At 38.2% G+C, this 20733-nt stretch overlaps 1 protein-coding gene across 1 annotated transcript; it reads right to left on the bottom strand.

Annotated features, from left to right (window-relative positions):
* Nucleotides 1-2962: 2962 nt before the first annotated feature.
* On the bottom strand, nt 2963-20201 carry Serinc1 (serine incorporator 1). The gene is made up of 9 exons (XM_021205828.2): nt 20025-20201; nt 15040-15201; nt 12310-12479; nt 11306-11385; nt 10762-10899; nt 9330-9590; nt 6932-7076; nt 6601-6831; nt 2963-4465 (listed from the first exon to the last, which is right to left on the bottom strand). Exons 1-9 carry the CDS (start codon nt 20061-20063, stop codon nt 4330-4332), a joined length of 1362 nt encoding a protein of 453 aa, XP_021061487.1. The 5' UTR covers nt 20064-20201; the 3' UTR covers nt 2963-4329.
* Nucleotides 20202-20733: the final 532 nt, after the last annotated feature.

Genomic DNA, 20733 nt, shown 5'->3' on the forward strand with positions numbered 1-20733 from the left:
GTGTCTAGAACTAAAGTAGAAAACTCTGGCCCAGTTACTTTTATTAAATATTTTTCACTTGGCTTATTTCTAAAACTGGGAACATAAAGTGCCTGTATCTTGTAATATTTCATGTCTTTGTTGGTTCAGAGAAATTTTTTTTATGTTCAGAGAAATTTATTCATGTTAACAGAAAAGGCAAAGTGTACACAAGTAATCAGTCACTCTGATGTGGTACTAGCTCCATATACAGAGAATGTGGAGACTGGGTGTGGTTAACCCACCCATTTAGACTAGTTTATGTTTTCTGGTTTTTCTTTTGAACCATGGTATTTAGTAAAATAAATATGATGGATGTCGAGGACTATTATTTGTTGAGTCATCTTTGGAAATGATCCTACATGAAGTGATTTTTTCCTTCTCATAGAAGAAGGTGGCTTTAAATTGTGTTGTCCATTATCACACTGTGAGTCAGAGTCACATCAGGGTCTTTGTGCTTAACCTAGAGGGGGAAAAAAGACTGTATTGCAGTATGGGAGGAATATGATGCTTCTAACCTTAATGTGTTTTAATGTTCTTTGTTTAAAAGATATACTGGCTTGCTTTCTATGTTTCTAATAAAGAACCAAGAGAAAAATTCCTCTCATTGTTGCAAATAAGATGAGAACATTACCACTGGATACCACCAAATGCCAACGTTTTCTGCTGCAATATAGGACAAGAGACTCAAATCAAGTTGTCCCTTTCAAGAACTGGAGAGGCTTTAAGGCCAGGGTATTTTAAAACTTGGATAAGTCTCCTTTCTGGCAGAGGGCTAGAAGCAGTGTGGCTAATACCTAAATTGTACTGTTATGCAATAAGGCATTTCCAGAATGCTTATTTGGGCCCCCAGGTACTAGAATTTTTCTTCTAAGTGGTAAAAGAGTTCTAATAAGTTTGCAGGAGAAATGAAGACTAGCATTCCTGACTTTTCACAGCCCTCCAGTCTCTATTTCTTCACTGGCTTTCAAAATTAGCTTATAGGAGAGCGTCCTGCATACTTTAGACCAATCATCTTGACTATGAGCTTTTTAGGTTGGTCTGTTAAAGCTTTTAGTGCTCACTGGTAAAAGAATTATCTGAGTTGTTTAACAAAGGTTTTTTTTTTTTCCCCACAAATACATCTTTTACTGGGATAAAACAAGATTCAGTTTAATAATGGCTCTTGAGCATCAGTTTTTGTTTTGCTATCGCAAACATTAATATGAATTTTGTTATAGTAAATATTAAGTATTGTAAGTCTTTCATAATTCTGTATTAAAATTCTATTCATGAGGTCATGTTTACTTTTTCTTTTATTTTTTTTAAAGATTTATTTATTATATGTAAGTACACTGTAGCTGTCTTCAGACACTCCAGAAGAGGGCGCCAGATCTTGTTACGGATGGTTATGAGCCACCATGTGGTTGCTGGGATTTGAACTCNGGACCTTCGGAAGAGCAGTCAGGTGCTCTTACCCACTGAGCCATCCATCTCACCAGCCCCCCCCTTTTTTTTTTTTTTTTTTTTTTTTTGGTTTTTCAAGACAGGGTTTCTCTGTATAGCCCTGGCTGTCCTGGAACTCACTTTGTAGACCAGGTTGGCCTTGAACTCAGAAATCCGCCNGCCTCTGCCTCCCGAGTGCTGGGATTAAAGGCGTGCGCCACCACGCCCGGCATGTTTACTTTTTCTAAAAGGGAAATACCAGGAAGATACAAACATGTATAAAATACAGACAAGAAATGAAAAGTAATGTTTGGTACCATCAATCCAAGTCTTGGCCTCATTTGTTAAGAAGAGTTCAGATCTTTCCTCCTGTATAAAGATCATTACTGCTGTACAGCCCAGCAAATACAGAATGTGAGTGAGATAGAAGTTGGAGAGTGAGTGTTCTTTCCAAGTGACTCCCAAGTTGATTTAAACCTGTTAAATAAGCTTAGCAAGTTTCTACTTCTTCCAGGCAGCTGGGGCTTATCTGATCTGATAGTCTTCAAAGCTTGACTCCCTTTTAATTGGATACTCTAGCAGGAACAGGCCTAGTGAATCTGGTTAGTTTCAGGAACTTCCTTAAGCTATTTTGAGTTTTCCTTCCTACTTAAGAACTTCCTACTATAGGATGCAATATTTGATCTCTGAGGAAAGTGTTTATCCCATAAAATATGTATTTGTAGAAAAAAAACCTCACATAATTAAGTGTTGCTTTCATCTCTAGTTGCTTCCAGCAAATAATCTTTGGTCTAGGCACCACATCCTGTATACATGTATGATATGCTGATTCAAGGGATGAATGGGCCAAAGGAAAAATTGGGAGTGTGGTACATATCAATGGATACCAAAGCATAGTAAGATTAAACTTAAACTGGCTTGGTAAGCATGTGTTCAGAATGAGTACATGGTTCTAAATGTTCTCAAAGTCTATTAAGTTGGTCACAGGTTAAAGTTTGGTTTGTAAAGGCAAACTACTAGTAGTAGTATTTTACAGTACCAAAAGTTGATGTAGTGATTCATGGATAGGAATATCATATCAAATAGGCTAGAGTCACTTGGGAATAAGAAGGTCTCAACTGAGAAAATGTCCCAATTACATTGGCTAGTAGGCAAGCCTGATGATCAGTTTCTTCTATCACCTTGATGGAGAGCACAGCCAATTGGGGTGGCTGTCATCCCTCCTACTCCCCAAGCCTGTGGTTCTGGAACGCTATATATAAATAAGCAGACCAAGTCACAGGCAACAGGCCAAAAAGCAGCACTGCTCTGAGGCCCTGCATTAGTTCCTACCCTAACTTCCCTGGATGGTGGACTTCAAACTGTAAGATGAAATAAACCTTTCTTTCCCAATTACTTATGGTCACTTTTATCACAGCAGTAGAAATCCTGAGACAAATTTTTGACCAGAGAAAAATGCTGGCCACAACCTTTAAAAAAATTAAGCCATCTACATGTTTAATGCTAACACCACACATTGTCTTTGAATTCATTTATTTAACAGAACACAGCCACTCAAAACTGTGAAACAATATTAACACAGAATAAAGTTGGAAAATGAAGATGAATTGCTATAGTATATTTGCACAATAAATAGTTTTAAAGAAGCATGTAGATCTTTAAAAGCTTTTTAACTAGATACTAACATAAATAAGCATTTTTATCTAAATTAAGTGGCATACTGATTTTCAAGTTGAATTACTATATCAATTGCATGGCAGTAAATACAAACATTTTAAGCATGATTAAATGTGTAGTATAATGTAAGTTGTCTATTACTCAAGTTAATTATCCTCCTGGCCTTGTGTTTAGATAAAAAAAAGCATGCTGGATAGCAGCAATACATTTTACACAAATTTATCTACCAGTAATAATGTATAAAGTGAATTGTACATTTTGAACACAAAGGTTTTATGTCATAGTGTTGGCTATTTTTGGTATCCCAACTTTGTCACTAACTAGCTTTAGAGCTAGTTGACTTTTAAAATGAGAACTGGACTAGACTTTATCTTAGTGCCTAACCCAAGCCTAATATTTTATGTCTTGTAAGGTTCCCCATTTTGTTTAGGAAACTTTTAGTTTCAAATTTTTCTAACACAATCTCTTTTGCAAAACCTTGTCTAAATGCAGAATTGTTAACATCTCCACGAAATTCACAATTGTGTGTTCACAAAGAACAAACCACTTGGGGAGGGGGGTGAAGGCCATATTTTCTTACAGAGAAAATCATGATCTAAGTACTCGCTTTAAAACCCATATTACCAGTGACTTCTGTGAAGGCTCTTGTCTATTGCTTAGCTTCCCTCTACTTCCTATACTGTTTTCCACTAAACATGGAACATCCTGGGCCTAGTAAGAGAAAATTCTGACAAAATTAAAGTGACTGACTTATAGTTTTCAAACAACTAGCTTGTGACTTATTTACATAATTTTAAAACAGCTATTTGCTTTATACTTGTAGTCCTCTGTAAGGCAACAACACATCAAGTATTTCAAAGGCAGCCATACACTTAATTAATGTTTCTAAAGTAATGTAATTGCTAACACAATTTTGAGACCCAATTGTCAAGAATATTTGTTTTCAGTTTTAATACCATATGTACAGAGCAGATGATATGCCTATCAATGTCCATCTTTCCTAATTTCTCACCATATTCAAAATTCTCCCTTTCCAATTCATATCATCAATACACTTAGCAAGAACATGGATAAAACTGGCAGAGTAAATCTATTTCATGCAAGAGAAAAAAGTTTTACACAACAGCACATACAACTTTACAAAAATTGAGAATACTGTTAATGTCAAATAGACAATGGCCAAAATGAGACTCATGCCAGACGTCCCATTCAGTCAAAATCCCGATTTGTAAGAACAAGTGGTGCCACTAGTGTCCACACATACAGCACAAGGCCAATCCAACTGGAAGAGATTTTCACCCAGACTGCTGTCCACTGACTCTTCATCTCACGAGAAGGCTCATACCTACAATTTGAGGAAAAGTCAAAGTGATTGGAGGTCAATGGCTTGTGTTACTAAGCTAGACCCCTTAATTTAAGCTTCTTTGTATGGAGTTAGTGATAGTGCAGTAGCTCATGGAATCATGATGGTCCTGCCATACCTTCCATACTGCTGCAGCAGATCTTTCACATAGTTTGAGGCAAGGTATGCAATCTGTACATGTTATTAAATAGGAATAGATGAGACTTGAGTACAGTCTCATCTGACTATTCTGTGCATGGTTGCAATGTTTATGGGCCTCCCCTTCTAAGATTTGACAGATGGGGAAGGAACTAGATCCTGAAGTCAGCTGATTGTTGTACACACACACCTTCATATTTATTTTTGTTTTTGTTTTTACGACACATGGACTTCTCTGTGTAGTCCTAGCTTTCCTGGAATTCACACTATAGATTCAGGCTGCTTCTGCCTCCCCAGTGCTGGGATTAAAGGTATGTTCCACCACCGCCTGGCTTAGATCTAAATTTTCAATATTTGCTATATATAGTAAGTTAAAAATTACTGATAACTTAATACTCTTTCATAATAAAAATGAGTAAATACTAGCATCAAATACATCAGAAAAGGATGATTTTTTTCTCCATCTCTGCTGGTTCTATGACTAATATTTAAAGACATGTATAACCTGTCCAACCATACAAGTGAATGTCAACCTTGTGTTGATCCTTTTGGCAGTCATTTTAGTCAAAGTCATTTTAAAAGCAAATTATAAAGTTACTTTTATTTTATCAGGAAAATGTTTATTAATTTTGAAGGGATTAACAAAAATTATAGTTAATAGCTTGGTCTTCTTATAGGACTCAAAAAAGTGGGAGCAGTGGCTAGCTGTCTCTGACTCCCTTGCTTGCTTTAGGGACCTTTTCTTCATACTGGGTTATCCAGCCTCACAATGAGGGGAGGTACCTAGTCTTACTACAACTTGATATGCCATGGTTGGCTGATAACCTTTTTCTGAAGAGAAAAAGAGGAGTGGACTGGAGAGGTAAAGGATAGGAAATAGGGTAAGAGAAAGGAAGGGAAACTGTTTAGGATGTTTAAGAAAAAAATACCAAAAAAACAGAAAATAAATGTACATATAAAAAAAGTTCTACAAAAATATCAACTCAAATTAACATCTGCATCAAAAATTTTCAGATACCTTTTTTTAATTTTTACTTGATGTGTTGTATAGTTATTTTGAGTCTATGTATGTCTGTGCATTATATATGTGTGTGTGTGTGTGTGTGTGTGTGTATAATATATATTTATGTCTATGCTTATGGTGCCATTGTCTAGACAAGGTATCAGATGCTCTGAAGATGGAGTTACAAAATTGTGAGGTACCATATGGGTGCTGGAAATTGAACCTGGGTCCTTTGGAATAGCAGCCAGTGATCTTAACCAGAGTCATCCATCACTCCAGCCTAGTTTTTCAGATCTTTTAATGATAGCGTTAAAAAAGAATCCTCCTTTAAACAACTGTATGAAACAACTATATGTTGTTATTATAGTATGTTAGGAATAAATTTACAGTATTAAAAATTAAAAAAACTAAATGGTATGTTAAACCAACTTACAGTTAACATGAATTTCTGTTAACATGGGCTTAGTGAAGTTTTCCATTTATGCTTCCTCAAGAACAACTGTGTGTGTGTAATTGTCAAAGAAGTAAGTCTGTACTTCTCAGAATGCATTTTAACTATTGAAATACATCAGAGGACTAAAAGGTACTTTGAAGCTCAAGAAATGGGTCAGGAGATAAAGTACTTGCCTTGTAAACATTAGGACTGAAGTCTGACCCTCAGAACCCACATTTTATAAAAGCCAGGTATGGTGGCATGGGAAAGGTGGGAACAGAAGAATCACTAGAGTTTGCTAGCTAGCTAGTCTAGTTAGTGCTCCAGAGCAGTGGGGGGAAATGGTCTCAGGGCCTGAAGATTACATACAAGTTCCCTCTCTAGCCTTCACACACCAGGTACGCACATACCTACATATACACAAATGTACACACATACACATACACACACACACACACACACACACACACGTGTACACACTCAAGTAGTACCATATGCCATGAAAAATTCACAAGAATTACCTGAAGGTAATATCATTCATACCTGTACCAGTTGGTGAGTGTCATCATGATGTAAAGTGAAGCCAAGAAGAGCATGAAGTGAAAGAAGGAGTAACTGTATGTGACTCCATCCCTTTCATTATCTACAGCGCGGTGGACGCCATCACCATCATCTAGTGACCCGTCACTTCGGCCATTCCCATCCTCTATCAATGTTGACTCATCACTTGTTAGAGTCAGCTTATTTACCTGACTGTTGTTGGAGGTACGGATGCTGCATGAAGAAATTCACAGAGAAAGAAACAATTTTTTAAATGACTCCTTAGTCTATATAAATGCACTTCCTGTAAAAGTTGATTCATAGCCTGTCTTACCTCGAGTAAAACACACACAGCAGGAAAAGAACGAGTCCTATAATTCCTTGAGGATGCCACCACTGAACAGACTGCCCGTCCTTTGGGATAGGCCTTGTGGTATTGAAGCCAATGATGCTTAGTAGACTTGGATTGCAATTTGTTTCTATAAAGCACATTAGGTCATTAAATGTTACAGTAATTTTAAAAAAATTAAGACATATTTAACCCTTGGGACCTTGAAAAGTTTTAAAAGGCACAAATTAACAAAATATTTAAACATAATTTGTATGTATTAATGAGATTTTAGAAAAGCGTTTAGAAAACTAAAGTCACTTTCTTTCCAATCTTATCTCAGAGCCAAGGTATCTTGGACAACAAACGAGTAAAATTTAGATATCTCTTATCCAAAGTTAGTACATTTAGAAATACAACGCAAGTTGTTGTAGCCATTTTAGTATCTAACAAAATAGGCTTCAAACCAAAATTAATCAAGAGACAGGAAGGACACTACAAAGGAAACATCCACTGAGGTAACACTTCAGTCCTTAACAGCTACGCCCCAAAGACAAGGGCACTGTAGTTTGTAAAAGTATTACTGCAAGTTAAATCACATTGACCCTCACTAATGGGAAACTTCAATACCTCACTGTAACCAATGGACAGGTCATTCAGCTAAAAACTAAACAGAAGCACTGTAGCTAACAGACATTACAAACCGAATGGACCTAACAGGTATAGAACATTCCGCACAGACAGAAAATAATATACCTCAGCACCTCATGAGACATTCTCCAAAACTGGCCGCATCCTTGAAGATAGAGCAAATCTCAACAGATAAAAGAAAATTGAAATCCCTACATCATATCAGACCATCACAGATTAAAGCTGGATATTATCAACAAGAACGACAAAGCTTACAAGCTCATAGACACAGAACAACTCTCTACTGAATGAGAAAACAGGACAAGACAGAGATAAAGAAATTAAAGACTTTTCTAGAATTAAATGAAAAATAATATATAGCATATCCAAACTTCTGGGACACAATGAAAGGGGAACTAAGAAGAGTCCCTACATTTAAAAAAAAAAAAAAATTGGAGAGGTCTTATACTAGCAACTGAAAGTTCTAAACAAAAACTAAGCACATGCAAGATGAGTAGACAACAAGAAATAACCAAACCAAAGGCAGAAATAAAACAGAAACAGGATACAAAGAGTCAATGAAACAGAGTTGGTTCTTTGAGAAAAATCAAGATAGGCAAACCCTTATCCAAATGAACCAAAATGTGGAGGCTATCCAAATTAATGAGAAATGAAAGGGTACACATACATAAGAGACACTGAGGAAATCCAGAAAAATCATAAAAACATACTAAAACTCCATATTCTACCAAATTGGATAACCAAAAAGAAATGGATAATTTTGGTAGGTAACATTTGCCAAAGTTACCAAAGATCAGATTTAAAAAGACCTATAATCCTTAGTGAAATAGTAGTCATTAAAAGTATTCCAACTGCCGGGCGTGGTGGCGCAGGACACCTTTAATCCCAGCACTTGGGAGGCAGAGGCAGGTGGATTTGAGAGTTCGAGGCCAGCCTGGTCTACAGAGTGAGTTCCAGGACAGCCAGGGCTACACAGAGAAACCCTGCCTCGAAAAAAAAACAAAAAAACAGGGGGCTGGTGAGATGGCTCAGTGGGTAAGAGCACCCTACTGCTCTTCCAAAGGGCCGGAGTTCAAATCCCAGCAACCACATGGTGGCTCACAACCATCCGTAACAAGATCTGACTCAACAACAAAAACTCAACAACAAAAAACTCCAATAGCACAGGCACTAAGATCAACAAGAAATGGAACTCATGAAACTGAAAAGCTTCTATAAGGCAAAGGGTCAATCAGACAAAGTGGCAGCCTACAGGATGGGAAAAGATTTTTACCCATTCCATAGTTAACAGAGGACTAATATCTAACATATAAAGAACACACAAGGGCTGGAGAGATGGCTCAGAGGTTAAGAGCACTGATTGCTCTTGGAAGAGCAGTCCTGAGTTCAAATCCCAGCAACCACATGGTGACTCACAACCATCTGTAACAAGATCTGCCTCCCTCTTCTGGAGTGACTGAAGACAACTACAGTGTACTTACATATAATAAAAATAAATAAATCAAAAAAAAAAAAAAAATAGAAACACACAAAAGTAGATCTCAAAAAACCCAAATAATTCAATTAGAAAATGGGGTACAGATCTAAACAGATTTCTCAATAGAGGAAACTCAAATGTCTGAGAAACAGAAATATTCAACACCCTTAGCCTACGTGCTTTACCTCTCTACTAGTAATTAAGTAACTTCATCTCTTAAAATGACAAGTTTTGAATAAAAAAACCAATACTTCATGACTCATAAATAAAACATACCTGGTTCATTGGTCATAGCAGACCATGTCAAATACATTGTGTAGACTGTAATTACTGACGACTGTAACAAGCCAGACCTTGGTTGTGATTCCTGGATCTTGGGCAGAATGGACATTACTGAGGCGCCAATGCAGAGGAGCATATTGACACTGATGAATGCCTTGTTCTCTGCACAGCTGGCTGGATGAGTGTAGTAGACAAAGAATAGCACGACAGCCACTAAAGACAGCAAGTAATTCAGAGCTGTAGCTGACAGTAGGGCTATGAAAGAAATACAATGGAATTATTAGATTTTATAAAAATATTAGGGATTCAGCATGGTACCTGGTTCTAAATAAATCTTACATTTTATGTAACTAATCAGTTCAAGCTTGTTATTATAATTATACTACCACAGAAATCCCCTTAGCTGTTAGGCATCCTTTATACTTTTATATAGTGTTCCAAAGTTCTTGTTTGAGCTGCGTATTGCTGCTGACCAATTACATAACTTTATTTCTAGTAGTTTTCTCTTTAAACTTTTAATGTACTTGGAAATTTGAGTGCAAAAATATAGTTTTAAGAAATGGACTCTGGGATTTTGGAGGACAGAGGGATAAGAAAAATAAGTGGAACAGGAAAGGCATTAGCAAAAGCAGAAAAGTATGAACACAAAAGTAAAGTGGAGACTTATGATCTCTCTGGTGACTCCACACTTCCAACTTGTTCTAAAGAACGCAAAATAGAAGAGGCAGATAAAGAGGATGAAATTACTGAAAAGAAAGCAAAAAAAGCCAAGATTAAAATTAAAGCTGAAGTAGAGGAGGAGATGGAGGAGGAGGAGGAGGCAGAGGAAGAACAGGTAGTAGAAGAGGAGCCAACTGTAAAGAAGAAAAAGAAGAAGGATAAAAAGAAACACATAAAGGAAGAGCCACTTTCCGAGGAGGAGCCATGTACCAGCACAGCAGTTCCTAGTCCAGAGAAAAAGAAGATGCTGAAGACTAATGTAAAGGAACCATAATCCTGCCACCTGAATACATCATGCTTAAGATTCAGTTGGGAGCCTATCAGATGCTCTAAAATAATCAAGGGAGGTTGTTGAATATCTATAGTTTTTCAAGCCTTTTTGTGTCTTGACATCAACTGTTAACCTTAGAGTCTTTGATACACAAATAAAATATTTTCTTTGTATTAAAAAAAAAGAAGAAAAGAAATGGACTCTGAGCGTTGTTTTGGCTATTCAAGGGTCTCTGGTTTCTTTACTGGTCCCTGGATAAATTCCTAGTTACTAAGAACAAAATTTTCAACAAGTTGCTGATACAGTCACTCATAAACTTCGACTGAAAGCCTCTTCAGAGAACGCCAAAAGACAAAAATCCTATCTAATTTGCCAGCAGCCAAGTCTATTCTCCCCAACATTCACTATACTGAAGATAGAAGAACAAAAGCTTACCTGCATACCAACATCTTGAGTTCCCTTCTTCCATTTTTTCAACCCACGATTCATTCCAAGAATGGGCAAAATCAATAAGTAAGACTAGTTGTATAAGGATGAAACAAAAGGCGCCCGCCATGCCTACATAAAACCACACTGAAAGGAAAAAACATTTTAAGCAAAGGAATGACTGCTTTCGTTTTTTTTCTTTTTCTTTTTCTTTTTCTTTTTTTTTTTTGAGACAGGGTTTCTCTGTGTAGCCCTGGCTGTCCTGGAACTCACTCTGTAGACCAGGCTGGCCTCGAACTCAGAAATCTGCCTGCCTCTGCCTCCCAAGTGCTGGGATTAAAGGTGTCCGCCACCACTGCCCGGGGACTGCTTTCGTTTTTATTATTTTTCTTAGTAATCTTAATACAAAAATGGAAAACAAAACTATATACATAAATTGATTTTGCAACTGGGGTAAAAAAGGAAATACCAAACAAGAAAAAAGAGTTCCAGGTAGCAGTTACTATGGTTTCCTATACAAAACAAAAAATGATCAGAATTTTTAAAAGCTCACCAGTGGTAAAAGTGCCCTCTGGGATGAAGAACGCGCCAATAATAATTGCAACTGCTGTAGCAAATTTAAAGAACCAGAATCTAAGACAGAAACAAGTGTAGTAAGGACTCTAAAACAACTCAAATAGCAAAGCTCTTAAGGACCACTTAAAGAACAATTACACTTTATATAACAGTTCTAAGCATATACTAAACATAAAAAGAAATCATTATGTAGGCTACTGTAAAGACAGTCATAAGAAAGACATGCCACCAATTCATTTAATATTGGCTTTGTTTCAAAGCACTGAGCTGCATAATATGTTTATATATAAAGCAAAATTTCATTTCATGAATAGCTTTAATAAATTATGACAAATGCTTATATCCAAAATAGTAATTTAAGACAGCTAATGACTAAAATGGTAAAAACCTGTTATAGAACAATTTTTATTATCCTAATATTACATTTTTACTCTGTCTTTGGCATAGCATGTCAACAAACAACATAACATAGTTTTAAAAACTATGTTAGTAAAAGAAATAGATAAAATTCAAATCATTCAAATAAAATACCAGATAACCCATTCGATATTAAAGGAGACTGATTAAATTTAAATTAGCACTTTTGTTGTCTTTCTCGGTTGTGGAAACAATCATCTAGAAAAGCAATGCTGCTCAGTAACAATGTTTCTTTCTAGTTGGCTGCCTTGTGGATCTAGGAACTCCGAGTTCTATATAATAGGACGGTTTCACCAAATGCTAAAAGAAGGGGCACCAATACTCTTCCTTTAATCACACATATAGCCTCCTTTGAAATTAAAATACATAATCAGATGTGATACCAATAAATGACCCACCACTAGCATTTAATATCCAAAACAAGAATTTCTCTAGTAAAAATCAACAATTTTTAAAACTTTTTTAATGAAAAAGATAAATCTGCTTTGAAATTTCTTTAGATAATAACAGAATTCCTGAGAGGAAAAGGTGATATAGATGCTCTCTCCCGTAATCAAAGCTTACCCATTGTGGACAGCCGCTCTAGGGTCACTGCTGCTTTTCACTTTGATCATCAGTAAAGAGAGGAGAAGATAGAACATGGCCAGGCCAAAGCACAGGCGATACACAGCTTTGTAGCCAACCAGGATATTACAAGGAACAACACCTTTCTCATTCTCACAGAACCCAGGAATCTAGAAAAACAAAATGGGTTTATGATCAATACTTTTCATGAACTAAAAGTTCCATGTAAAGTGTAATCTGCTTTAAAGGCCATAACACATACACACACACACATACACAAGCACACACACACACAGATGCACACATACAGACACACACTCAGTATAAGCATTTTAATCAGGTAAAAATGGGGTGGCAGGCAGGCATTTATTCAATCGTAGCGCTTGTGGAAGTAGAAGTAGGCAGAGGGCTGGTGAGATGGCTCAGTGGGTAAGAACACCCGACTGTTCTTCCAAAGGTCCAGAGTTCAAATCCCAGCAACCACATGGTGGCTCATAACCATCCGTAACAAGATCTGACGCCCTCTTCTGGAGTGTCTAAAGACAGCTACAGTGTACTTACATATAATAAATAAATAAATCTAAAATAGAAGTAGGCAGAGCGCTACAATTTCAAAGTCAACCTGGTCTGAACATAGATCCAAGCAACTGGTGCTACATAGTGAGACCTCTCACAGACATGCACACACACGTTAAAACTTCAAGGCAAGCCGGGCGGTGGTGGTGCACGCCTTTAATCCCAGCACTCGGGAGGCAGAGGCAGGCAGATTTCTGAGTTCGAGGCCAGCCTGGTCTACANAGGCAGAGGCAGGCAGATTTCTGAGTTCGAGGCCAGCCTGGTCTACAGAGTGAGTTCCAGGACAGCCAGGGCTATACAGAGAAACCCTGTCTTGGAAAAACCAAAAAAAAAAAACTTCAAGGCAAGCAAATAATAAACTAACAATTGTCAAGTCTAAGATGATTACTTTGAGCTCGATTTTTTATTCTTTAAATATGTATTTTAAGTTACATAAAAACAAAATTGTACATATTTATAGTTATCATAATTCTAAATTTCCTAAGACTTGCATTCTACTGTGATATGCTGAATTATATACGTAAAATAGGTGGGAAGAAATTAACAAAAGCTTAAAGAATTACATAAAACAGTCACGTCCAAGACAGAAACAAAATGGCTTTTTAAAGTCAAGGTTATTTATACCAATTTTGAATGTAAGACCTTTAAATGTTATTTGTGACCATAAGGAGATTATTGACTTAACTTGAGCTGGCAGCATATTCATATTGTAATTGAGAATGTTGAGAAACAGCAGGGACTACTTCAGAAAGGTATAAAAGAGAGGCACAGTAATAGTACTGTTGCCAGGCAACAGGGATGGGGCCCAGGGCTTGATCTCCACCAACATACAATCACAGACAGAAATTTACATTGAACTCTGAATACAAAGAAGAAACTTTTTTTTTAAAAGATTTTTTTAAAAAGATTTATACATAAGTACACTGTAGCTGTCTTCAGATGCACCAGAAGAGGGCGTCAGATCTCATTACGGGTTGTTGTGAGCCACCATGTGGTTGCTGGGATTTGAACTCAGGACCTTTGGAGGTGCAGTCAGTGCTCTTACCTGCTGAGCCATCTCGCCAGCCCCCAAGAAGGAACTTTTGTGAGGTAACTGACAGTATTATTTAGAACTACACATACTGTTTATATGTATAAGAATAAACTATTTCTCACACGCCTAACTGCAGTACTCCAAGAATACTGCATTTTAGGTATCAGTTTTGGAGCAATTATATCCAGCAACTACCTAACTGCATGTGAATCCTAAGATCTCCTCCCTTCTCCATCACTGATGTTAGTGGTCCAATCACGTGTACATCACAGATGCTGTGAGTTTGCAAGTGGAATGTTATGTCAGGGTTAGACACCATTCCTCATTTTCCTCTGGCTCTGACATTCTTTCTGTCCCTTCATAAACAATGTTCCCTGAGCCTTGGATACAGTGACACAGATAACCCATTTAAAGCTGAGCATTTAACCATCAAGTTATTTTCAACACTAACTAGTTTCTCAGCCTCTGTAGGTACTGGTGTCCACTGTAAAACACAAGCTTCTCTGACTATGGCTAAATACCACTGAGCTGTTATCTGAAGAACAGTTACTTAGATGGAAACTTGATGGTAGTCCATTTAGTAAAACAGTAACAGCAGCATCCTGAGTTGGACTAATACTTTATACAGGCTTTTGATGAGGCTTACAGTAAAAGGGTTTACAATAACAAATGTAAATTCCTTCCAGTGTAGGGGCCTCTCTGGCAGGCTTGTCACTACTGTACCCTTGGATACATCTTGCCTGGCTAGTTGTTATGTGCAGAGTCAACAACTGATTAAGACTACACATAACAATTCTTCCCCAACAGCCGGCATAGCGACTACTGATATGATGAGAGCCGGTCTCAGTGGTCCAGACCACTTCCAACCTGCTTTCTTTATGGCCTGAGACTAAAGCATGCTGTGTCTTCAGTAATACAATCTTCCATCTGTTCTGGTAAGAACTAACAATCATAGAAACTGCGAAAGAACATTTTCTGTGCTACCATCATAAGACTATAATCTACTAAAACTGGGATTACATATTACTGTACTTTTAGATTACATTATTTTTAATACCTCAACAGTCATTTCATGCATATTCTACAATCTTAGCTCATCAACATTAAAACAAAAGCCTAACCTTATTCAGTTGTTCTTCCATTCCTGGGATTAACATTACACAAGCCACACATACTCCGACAAGCAAGAAAAGTGCGTAGATCAGTCTAGTCACAGTGGAGTTGTTCCCACTGGGGCAGCATCGGCATAGCAAGCACGGGGCGCTGCCACACAAACACGGGATCTGGGAAAAGTATGAAACATCAGCATCATTTAAAATTGTCTAATAAAATACACATTCTATTTGTTGAAGGGATAAACAGTGACATTAATTCAAAAAGCTTAAAAGTGTTTGGCTCACATACATTACCTACATGCTCTAAAAACCTAAGGCAAAGACGGAACAAGGAAAATAATAGCCTTTGTCCTCTACATCAAGTAAAATTATTTAAAAACATGGGAAATAATCATCAGCAACCCAGACTTATCTAAGAAATGGAAGATTCATAAATAGCACATCTACTCAGCTCACCTCCAGACTCACCTCCCAGATAAAGAGTACAGCCATAGAATTCTGGGAATTCTCAACCCTAGCAGGCGGCGAGGGGTTGGGGTGGAGTGGAGGAAGGGATGACCCACCACAACCCTGAAGTGAATTGATATTCTAGCTTTCTGTTAATAGCAATAACTCTACCACTAGACCACTAGAACAAGGTTGGGTTTTTTGTTTTTGTTTTTTTTTAAGGGTAAGTCAACAACTAATCAACAACTAGTTAACTAGCTAACTTTCTCTAATGAGCTCCTTGCTGAACTATGAAATGAGCAGGTTTTTGACCAGGAGAGCTTAACATACACGAGCATTAATAAGGAATATCTCAAGAAGGCAAAATTTAAGTATCCTCACAAGGGTTGCCCATAACCTAGACTGAACTTCATCAATCAGACTTCAGGTTGGATCTACTAGGGTATTTCAGCTCTGGGGAAAAGAACCACAGATATTCCAGGGAAAAAGTGTTGCACTAGACAAATTTCTATAACAAATATAAGTGTTACAATGTACACAAAGCAGCTGTACATTATGTTTCAGGACCAGAAATCGACAGCATAGCTATTATGTAAACATACACAAAAGATTTCTATGATTACAAAATTAAAAAATAGAACATTTACATAAAAATAACTCAGTGTGAAAAGGACAAATCCTGCCAATGCACTTCATTTGAGCTAGAGAAACAAAAGCCAGAGAGGGAGGGATGGGTGGGCGAGGGAGGAGAGGGCTAGAGGAGAGGCCCCTGAAGGGCAGGAGGGACAGAGACTGAGATACTAGCTCAGAAATGAAATGAGAAAATAGCAGATCAGTATGAGAAAGGAATCATGGGATAATGAGAAAAAAAAAAAAAAAAGGCAAAACCAAAAGACCAAGCATGCTACCCAAGAACAAAAAGACAATGCTGATAACAGAATTACAGATGGAGAATGTACTTGGGATAATTACCTAAATGCAGGCCAAGAAGAGCTACCAGTGATCGGACTTACCTTTTGCTTTAACAATGGAAAAAATAATCAAGCAATTATTTCAGATACAGTATGAACTAATAAAATTGGAAAGAAGAAATGCAAGGTAGTGACTGAAAAGCAGATGGTGTAGACCCTAGAAGTTGCCCATCTTTCTAACTAGAATAGGTCAGCACAGCAATTTACCTGAGGAGATAGCTGGGGATTCACAGAGGTGAAAGCAGCTGGCATTCCTAGGGCAGAATCCCAGCTGTCTAACACAGGCTAGACTCATTTTACTTATAAGCAAGCACCAAAGACATAAACATCTCTAAGTAATTTACCTATATCCAAGAACATAGCCCAAGAATAATTTTTTAAACATGGAAGTCTATCTAGCCTTCATCAAGGAAAACCTGTATCTGACATCTAACAGAAACTCAGAAGACATGCAGAAGAACAGGAATCTACAACCCATGAGGGAGGACCAAGTAGTCAAAACCAATCTGCAAGGTAACATGTACAAATGTCCTTCACTGTTAACTACACTTCACACAGTCAAGACAGTGGAGGGGGCCTGGAGCATGGGGAGGGGACATGGAAGACAATTAGAAGAACCTACTAATATTTGGAGACAAAAACAAGATATGTCAATTCAATACCACAAAATAAACACATGGGTTTTCACATTTACCCTGAGGAGCTTAGCCAATACAGGAGACAGGAATAAAAGATGAAAAACTCAGAGCAGAAGACAAAACTGAAGAGAATAAAACAAGGCTCTTGACAGATGACCAGCAAGTGAAGTCAACAACATACTGACTACATAAAAGTAGACTTTATATGCAGGTGACACGTCACCACACTAGGCTCTCCAAATATCCTACCCAGACAGGAACCTGCAATTTTTCTCTGGGTCCATCACCAGCCTCAGATGAGCGTTCTGCTGCAAATGGCAAAACTAGATCAGTTCATTATAAAGTCAAAGCTGACATGTCCTACTAAACTGCCTGTGTCTGATAGTAATCAGGGATGATTTCTTAAAAACAAAAACAAAAAATGGCTTTACAAAACAAAAATGGAGCAGAGCTTGGCAGTGAAATGGGTAACTGGTAATTCCTACATCTTTCCTCTTAATTACTTAGCTACATTAACTATCTGGGGTAAAGAAATGATTGTGATTATTTACAAGGTCTAGTTATTTAAAAAAAAAATCTATTCAGAATACCAATGTTGACCTTATATTGAGGAAAGATATGTTAGTAGCTGGCAGTATTACAGTTGGATAAAAGGTTCAGAGATGCTCACATGTAAATTTTCTTTCATACATTTTTGTAGTTCGGGAGTAATGTTTTATAGTTATATTATAAACAAGAAGCAAAGTGTTACTAAATTCGACTGAGTCTTCAAAAATGTGTTAAAAAATGAAGCCTTTAAATTATGGATTACTTGACGTACTTAACTATTTCAACCATAGGAACAGTTGAATAAAATTTCACCTCATCAAAGTTCCCAAGCAAGTAAGCATATTAAACTTGGGAGTTGGAAAAGATGGAGTTGTACCTCATAATACAAATTCTACTTACAGATATACGCTGAAATTTAATAATTAAAAGGAGCACACTGAGCAAAAGGAATGATTCAAACTTCACACCTTGAGCCTCCAGGTGAGTCCTAAGAAAGGTGCATCATGATGAACAACTTGCCCCCTAGTTCCAGTCAAACCTAACCCTGCTATTGTTGCAACCTCTTCAGTGTACCTAGGTATAATTAAATGATGCTGGCAAGACAGCACCAGTTTCATCAAAGACATTCCTTTAGTGAACAAAAGTGTCGATCTAAGTTGTAGATGTAGTCATGTAATTTATCCAGTGGTGTTCTCCAAAGCTATTTTGACTTAAAACACACATATACAAAGATTCCTTAAAACTTAAAAAAAGCAAAAAATATTGAAATACTGACCCTGAGACCAAAAAAAAAAAAAAAAAAAGTGCTCAAAACTAAACTGGAAAATAATAAAATGGAGAATTCATATCCCTCTAACTCTATGGCCTCAATGGAACTGCTGTGTGCCCACACCACAACCAAGCTAATTCTAGTTTACAAATGAAATAACATCCTAACAACCAAGGAAACGTTTTATAATAACTACTTACAACTGTTATGAGTATGCATGTGTGCTTATGTGTGTGAGTATATGCCCATGGGAGCCAACTGTCAGTGGAGAACACACAGGGGGTGTGAGATTCCCTGGAACTAGAGTTACGAGCAGTGAATGTGTGGGTGCTGGGAACTAAACTCCATAATCTAGCAAGAGCAACAAGCTGAGTCATCCCCCCAGCTCCTATTTATTAAGTTTTATTATACTTAATTTTGCCTTCTGTATAAAAGGGGTCAACAGACTCAATTAGGCTCTTAATCTATGAGGTCAAATTTCCATATTCAACTGCAAATAGAAAAACATAAGGGGCCAGGCGTGGTGGCCCACACCTTTGATCCCAGCACTTGGGAGGCAGAGGCAGGTGGATTTCTGAGTTCGAGGCCAGCTTGGTCTACAGAGTGAGTTCCAGGACTACACAGAGAAACCCTGTCTCGAAAAAAACAAACAAAAACAAAAACAAAAAAAAAAAGAAAGAAAGAAAAAGAAAAAAAAGAAAGAAAAACATAAGGGACTGGCTCGTTGGACTACAAACAGTATTGAGTAAAAGCTAAGCATTTATAATTCAAGTCATACCAAAGCATTTTTTAAGTGATGAGGCACGTATACTAGCCAGTACATTGGTTACGTATACGCAATGGGATGATTTGGTTAGTCAAAAAAATTGTTACGAGTTAAACTTAGAAACCATAGGCCAAAGAATAAGATTTGAATCCAAATACATCACCCAAAGCAACGAAGCTTTTTATTATAAACTGCACTGCCAATGTTTTGTCTATTGGAGAATGGGGTCATCTGTGCCATCTGGATTACGAAACCTTGCCACTGTTCTAAAGAGGATTGTACTGTCTCACGAAACTGCAACAGACCCTTCATAGGAAGCATCAACTTTCAGACTGCACGTTCATGTTTTACGTCAAAACAAATGTTTTTTCAGTACCACAGACCTGAACACCTTGTCTAGAAACATAAATTTGGAAATATAAGAATCAAAGCAAACGAAGCCGAAGCAGGTAGGTAGTAAGGGAATTTAGACTGCTGTATTAAAAACAACAACAACAACAACAACAACAACCCGATAAGACTATATCGGCACTTGTCAAGATGTCCCAAATAACGGGCCCGATTCCCTGGCGGCTGCGTGTCAGAACAAAAGAGGCCTCCGGGAATGACAGTGCCGCAGTGCGAGGTCGCCGGAATCGGGATGACGAGGAGAAACGCGGTGCCCGCGGGAGGAAGGAGCTGGAACGGCGACGGCCCAGGCTCCCACCCGAGGGAAAGCCATCGCTCGGGAGACGCCCCGCTCCGCCCGGCCTCGCCCTCACTGGGCTCCAGCCCCGAAGCGGAGCCGCACAGACCGGAGGAGGGCGGATAAAACCCAGCTCGCACGGGCCGCGAGCCCCAGGCCGCCTTACCCAGCTCGCCACGGAGCACAGCCCCAGAACGCTCCCCATCGCCGCCGCGTCACCAGCCCGGCGCGTGCCGACAAGATGGAGACAGCTTCTTTCCTCCTTTTTCTGGGCTTATTTACTGTCTGGCAGGCACTTCCGGCGCAGACGCACCCGCCCCTCGGCTTCGCGTGCGTCACTTCCGCTCAGACCTGGGCTGGGTGCGGCTGCCGGGCGTGCGCAGTGCGCTTGCCGGGAGGAAGGGCGTGGTCTTCAGCGATGCTACCTCGGAGTACCACTGCTAGAAAATAGATTTGTGGCTTCATGGAGTGGGCATATTTCGCCAAGTAAAGAAGACTGTGTTAGGGAAGGCCCGTACCATATTGAATTCGGACGTTCGAAGAGCTCTGAACTGTTACTGTTTTTTGAGACACTGGTTCCTCTTGGGATTTAGCCATCTCATTTCCACTTATGTCTCCTTTTTAGTTTTGTGTTCTTTGTTGTTGTTCTACTAACATATGCATTTTATTCCTGCAGCCACTATGTGGAACAAGTTTCACTGGTATACATGCATATTATTTTCCCAAGTTTGCCTTTTCCGTTCTTTTTTTTTTACTATTGATGCACATTTTAACATCTTTTTCTAGTAAATTTTTCCAAGTACCTGGTTTGTACTTGAAAAGTGCTGCCAGGCGTGCTGGCGCACGCCTTTAATCCCAGCACTCCGGAGGCAGAG

This window comes from Mus pahari, chromosome 9, assembly GCF_900095145.1.
Source record: "Mus pahari chromosome 9, PAHARI_EIJ_v1.1, whole genome shotgun sequence".
Lineage (NCBI taxonomy): Eukaryota > Metazoa > Chordata > Mammalia > Rodentia > Muridae > Mus > Mus pahari.